General features: G+C 35.2%; 1 protein-coding gene across 1 annotated transcript; it reads right to left on the bottom strand.

Annotated features, from left to right (window-relative positions):
• Positions 1–1,500: 1,500 nt before the first annotated feature.
• HELRODRAFT_80243 (hypothetical protein) lies at positions 1,501–2,410 on the bottom strand (the record flags this gene model as incomplete). The annotated part of the gene is made up of 3 exons (XM_009019942.1): positions 1,501–1,596; positions 2,011–2,076; positions 2,219–2,410. Coding segments are annotated over 3 exons (354 nt in total), but the record flags the coding sequence as incomplete, so codon positions are not given.
• Positions 2,411–6,597: the final 4,187 nt, after the last annotated feature.

Below are 6,597 nucleotides of genomic sequence, written 5' to 3'. Positions count from 1 at the left end.
TTTTATCATTGTTATTTTTATCTTTGTAGGGGCTACTATTATTTGTATTGAAAATTTTGCCGTTTTTGTTATTATTATTATTATTATTAATGTTTTTATTATTATTACTATAATCGTTGTTGCTAAAAATAGCAAGATCGAACAGGGGATCATTATCATTAACGTCCAAAACTTGGATGGACAGATGAATGAATGAAGTAAGGGATGGATGGCCAAAATCTCTACACCTAATGACCAGCTAGTGATGATGGTGAAGGTGATGATTAATCGCGATGATGATGATGTTGTCGATTAAAATGATAAAAAATATCTACAGGGGATATTTTATCTCCCTCATGTATACAATCATCACCATCATCACCATCATCATCGTCACCATCATTCCGACTCACATTATATTCATCAATCTCTTCTCTATCCAGCATCTTATTGGTGACGAGCTTATATTCCGAGTGATACAAGTGTTGTAACTTAAAGGTCGATATCGTATCGGTTCGGTAAAAACCGGTACCGACATTTAGAGATGGGCTGGTAATCGTATTCGGTACAACACTTTCATTTACATTACCCCTGTTATAATTTTTATCATTATACTTAAAAGCAGCAGCTGTAGTTTTATTACTACCACTCCAATCAATATTTTCATTCCCGTCATTAATGTCATCATTCCTGTTATTAATATTCATATTTTTATAATTTGCATAGCTCCTCCCTTTTCTAATTCTCATTGGCTGCCTCTGGGCGCACTGGCATTCGGTTTTTCCGCTATCATCCGAGTCGGCGTCAGTGACTGAAATGTGCGCTACAAAAGTTCCTACGATGGTGGTGATGATGATGATGATACTACTACTACTACTATTACTACTACTAATAATAATAATAATAATAATGAGGGGGCAATGGTGCCTACCGAAACAAACCTGACTCGAGGTTTTCGTAAACTTCTGCAGTAGGATGATTCAGGCTATCCGGGGCTTGGTGGTGAAGATGATGAAGATGATGAGGATGATGATGTTGATGATGATGATATTGTTGGTTTATTTGATGATGATGATAATGATGACGATGTAAGTTCGTATCAATCTCTAAATTATTGCTACCACCAATGTCGCCATTTGAATGATTTTTATCAATTTTATCTTTATCGTTAATAGCATCGTAAATTACTGCATTTTTTCTTTTATCTATCATTCCATCTCTCTCATCATCATCATCATCATCAACAACAACAACATCATTATCATCATCATCGTCATGAGTATCTCTACTAGCAAAAATAATACTCTCATTAACACTATTAAAATCCAAGTTTTCGACATTAGTGTCTTTAGTGGTTTCTACATCAGCATTATTGTCACTCGTGCCATCGTCTAGACCATGGCGTTTCAGAGCGTTAACCAAGATAACAGGTGCGTTGTCGTTGATGTCTAGAACTTCAATGATGACTGTGGTAAGTGAAGCCAGCGAGTCGGCGCCCAAATCGCTGGCGTAGATTGGGAACTGGTGCAGCGGGGTCGATTCGAAGTCGAGGTGCTGGTTTAGGAATATGGTGCCCGTGTGCTCGTTTATCGTGAATGGGAAGTTTTTCGCGTTCTGCTGGCTGGGATTGGTGGGGTGTGGATTTGGATTGGAATTCGTTGGATTAAGGTGATTAGAGTTAAAATTGGGATTGTGAGGATTGAGATTATAATTATGGAGATTTTGTGGTAGATCGAGATAATGATGACGATGATGATGAAAGTTGGAAGGATGATGATGATGATGATGGGGATGGAAAGGAGGTAGTTTGGTTGTCGTGTAATAATTTTTGAAATTTTTTGAATGCAGCTGTTGATAGTTGAGAATGTTACTGGAGTTGTTGTTCGGATGTCGTTGTTGAGGATGGCGAAGCTGCTGTTGTGGCTGTTGGTGGTAGTGGTAGCGATAGCGATTTTGTAGTTGTTGCTGCTGGTTTTGTTGTTGTTGTTGTTGCTGCTGCTGGTGCTGCTGCTGCTGGCTGAATGTCTTCACAATATGTTTCGAAAAACCGTAAACCACTTTGCCATTCAAATCCGCGTCCTTATCTACAGCTCTCACCTGAAATTTAAAAAAAAACACCTTTAAAATTTTAATATTTATTTCTCCCGGATTTATTTTAAAATTTTTCCGCCAAAATAATAAAATTATTTCTAACAAAATTAAAAAATAGTTCAAAATTAATCTGAAATTAATTCGAAACCCTCAAAATGGGAGTTCCAATTTCTGCATCTTCATAAACTTTTACGTGATAGGTAGAGTTCTCAAACTCAGGCATGTTGTCATTAGCGTCTACGACCTTGACATTTATTTTTATACTCCCAGTAAGGGGCTTGTGACCCCCGTCGGTCGCCAAGACGACCATCTTGTAGAGGTCACGTGATTCTCGGTCCAGTTTCTGGGTCAGTCGGATTCGGAGGTCCGTCTCGCTGTCTTTGTTTCGCTTGACCTAGTTTCGAAAAAAAAATAATTTAAATAATTAATTAATTTAATTTAATTTAATCAAAAAAATGATATACAAACTAAACAGAGATTAGTAACGATTGAATAAAAAAAAATTAACGAAAATGAACACAGAAACAAGGCCGCGATAAGCCCTTACTGACCAATAACTTGAAAGGCATCGCAACGTCATTGTAATTGTTGGTGACGTCATTCTCGTTCACTTCCGCCAATCGGTCGCCAGCGTTGGCATTCTTTTTGTTATTATATTTTTCATTGTTTTTCATATTTTTATTCATATTGACTCCGTAGCTTTTGCTGCTGTTGTTAATTGTATTTGCGAGTGAATTGTCTGTTTGTAAGAAATCCTCATAATCCTCATCTTCATCATCATCTTCTTCTTCTTCCTCCTCATCGTCGTGTTCCCATAGCAAGGAATAATCCTTGATCCCATTCCGTAGGGTGTCGGGATCTTCGGCAGATGGCACGACAAACTCGCTCCCCACCTCGGCCGTTTCAGACATCAGATGGACCATGGAAGGTTCCGGAAACTCCGGAGCGTTGTCATTGATGTCGTTTATCTTTATCTGCATCAGTTCGTGTGTGTGCGTGTGAGTGTACGTATGTGCGTGTGCGTGTGTGTGCGTGTGTGTGCTTATTTTATTTAAGCCAGTTTAAATACAGTTTCGTCTGTCTACATATTGGTCTAACATTATAGCAGAATGATAAAGAGAGAGAAAGAGAGAGAAAGAGAGAGAAAGAGAGAGAGAGAGAGAGAGAGAGAGAGAGAGAGAGAAAGAGAAATCGCAACATTATAATCACTGCTATAGAGAATAATGACCTTTAATCTTTATAAAAACTAGATGACACCCTAAAACACCCAACCTCAACTTTTATGATTGCAAAATGTTGCATGGGCTTCACGGCGACGTCAACTTTCAGCATGCAGGTCTCTGTCTTCAGCATGGGACATATCTGTTTTAAATATTTACATATTTCATATTATATTTCGCAATTTTCTATGCGATTGATTCCCTATTTTCTAAAATTCCATTCCTAAAAATTAAGTTTTACTAAATCCCATGAGGGGAATCCCATGGGAACAATGGGATTTCCGCTACTCCCGTTCCCATGCTTACTTCGAGTATGTTCCTATTGGCTGTTGTAACCGTTACGTCATCAATTATATCTATTACGTCATGATTGATAATATTTAATACTCCATCAAGCTATAAATAATACGCTTTAAACTGCATTACAACGCGACTGTAAAAACTGTCGTCCTTAGCTATAATTATTATCAACTAATACTAATTATTAATAATAACTAATTATTATCAACTAATACAAATAATTATTAATAATTATGATCATAATTACCTCTTCTCTGTCAACTTTTGCAATGCACCTCAGCAAGCCGCTGATCTCGTCAACATGAAAAAAACGCTGGCTTTCTTGATTCAGAAGTGTAAATCTTCCAAGAGTAATATTTTTCAATGTTATTATTACTATTATTTATTATTAATGCTGCTATTGTTTTTATAATAAACGCGAAAATTATAGTTTGTAGAAAATTATAACGTATATAAATATAATAATTATGTTGTCGTTGAGGAATTTATATGGCGCCCATGTATGTATGTAAGCACATCTGGCCAACAGACGTCTGATGCTCAGGCTAACCGTGTGAAGGTGCGTATGAGCAATTTTCTTAGGCGTCTCAGTATTTCATTCAATCATTTGTTTCTTCATTCAATCAATCATTCATTTGTCTATCTACTAATTCGTCTCTTTTTGTTATTCGTTCGTTTATTTATTAATTGATTCATTCGTTAAATTTCAATTCTTCAAATTCTCTTTAAAATTTTTTTTAAGTTAGCCAAAAGATTTTGAGTCTTTAAAGGCAAACAACAACAACTATTGCGTTAATAAGCAAACAAACAGACAAAAAAAATAAAAGAACGAACGAACAAACAAACAAAAAGCAAACAAAACCTTAAAGTCCTAAGCACGGAACTGTTGTATTTACTGAATAGCGGAAAATCATTAACGAGATTCCAAGAGAGGTTTGTTGGCAGAGTCTCTTCAGTTAAATAATAACCCAGCACATCACTGGACCCCCCTGCCGCCATTTTGCCAGAGCAAACCGAAGGCCGGAAAAGAAAATTGTTCGTGGGCAAATCGTCGATAGAAGCAAAAACAATGAGAGAAATTATCATCACTCGCATCTTGACTGATGTTGTTATTATTATTGTTGTTGTTGTTGTTGCTGCTGTTGTGGTTGTTGTTGATGTGGTTGTTAATGTTGTTGTTGCTACTGCTACTGCGGCTGCTGCTGTTGTTGATGTCAGATTAAAATTTCTAAATAGTTGCAAATAATGTTGATGTCATTTTGTCAAAAAAAAATTTCGTTAATTTTCTTCGTTTTTCTTACGTTAAATAAGATGACGATGGTGATGACGATGACGAAGAAGACGATGCTGCTGATGATGATGACGATGTCGAGATTGATGATGACGATGTTGATGATGATGATGATGACGATGTTGATGATGATGACAACGATGACAAAAGTAGAACAACATTAGAACCTTTTAAAAAAATTTTACATATAAGCAGTTAGATTGCTTTCATAAAGATTAAAACATGTCTTTTCCTAAGACTTCCCACTAGAATAATAACAACAATAATAATAATAATAAATGAACGAATGAGTGAATGAATGAACGAGTGAATGAACGAGTGAATGAACGAATGAATGAACGAATGAATGAGTGAATAATATGTAAATGAATGAACAAATGAAATGACTAGTGAAGGAATAAACTGATGGTTTGAATATAAGAATTTTAGTAACATTTTTGAATTTTTCCAACCAAAAAATTTCTATACAGGACATATTTTTGTTTCTTTTTCATTGAGAAAAAAAATTCAATAATGAATTGATAAAATTAATTTATTCAAAAATTAATTAAATTAATTTATTTATCTCGGTGCTAATACACTTATAAAAAAAACTTTCTCATTAAATCATTGAAGGGAATTCATTTTTCTGTTTTCATTTCATCTACCAAGCACTTGTAGATTTGTTCATTCATTCGTTCGTTCGTTCGTTCATTCGTTCTTTCGTTCATTCATTTATTCGTACATTCATTCATACATTCATACATTCATACATTCATACATTCATACATTCATTCATGCATTCATTCATTCATTCATGCATTCATGCATTCATTCATTCATTCGTTTTTTTCGAACTCACTTCTTCCATCTATCCATTTACGAGTTGGGTGGAGAAATTAAATCAGAGACAATATAACGCTACGAGAATTTTTTTCTCCATTTGACGATTAGAAACAACAGCAGCAGCAACAACAACAACAACAATAATAACAATAATAACAAACAATAATAAGGCAAGGCAAACTCTGAGTTAGAATATTTAACTGAGAAATTCTCCACCAACGAAACTAATATAGATCTAATTGATAGGAAAAGGATAAATTTATTATTATTATTATTTTATGATTATTATTGTTGTTATTATTATTGTTATTATTATTTAGAGTAATTATTTTGCGATTCCATATTTAAAAACAGGTAGGATGACAGCATGCAATTAAAGATGTGTGCGAATGTGACGATATTAAATAGACGCTTGTACGTATCTATGTATATGTCTATGTAAGTGTGTATGTGTGCGTGTGTTTGTGTGCGTGTGTGTGCGTGTGTGTGTGTGGATGACGTTTTGTTTAGCTTATTCATGTAAATTTAATTTCCGGCCTATCACAGTTTTGGCGGGGTATGAGTTTTGAAATTCCTGAGTTAAAGTAAAAATTTTTGGCTCATTCTTCGTTACTATGTTACAGTACCCATCACGAGATCTTCAACCTAGCACTCCCATTCTGAATTCCTCGCCGTGTTTGTGTAGATGTGTTTGTATACGTGTGTGTGTGTGTGTGTGTGTGTGTGTGCGTGTGCGTGTGTCTGTGTGTGTGCGTGTGTAGCTAATTCCATCGGAGAATGCCTGCATGATATTTGTATCAACGTACTAATCAATCAAATCAAACCAGCACGTTTCATATCGTGATTTTTACTAGTAAAATATTTTTGTATGTATGTATGTATGTATGTATG

Source organism: Helobdella robusta (genome assembly GCF_000326865.2).
Source record: "Helobdella robusta unplaced genomic scaffold HELROscaffold_26, whole genome shotgun sequence".
In the NCBI taxonomy this organism is placed as follows: Eukaryota; Metazoa; Annelida; class Clitellata; order Rhynchobdellida; family Glossiphoniidae; genus Helobdella; species Helobdella robusta.
The sequence above is the reverse complement of the archived record's forward strand: the minus strand, read 5'-3'. Positions and strand labels throughout refer to the sequence as shown.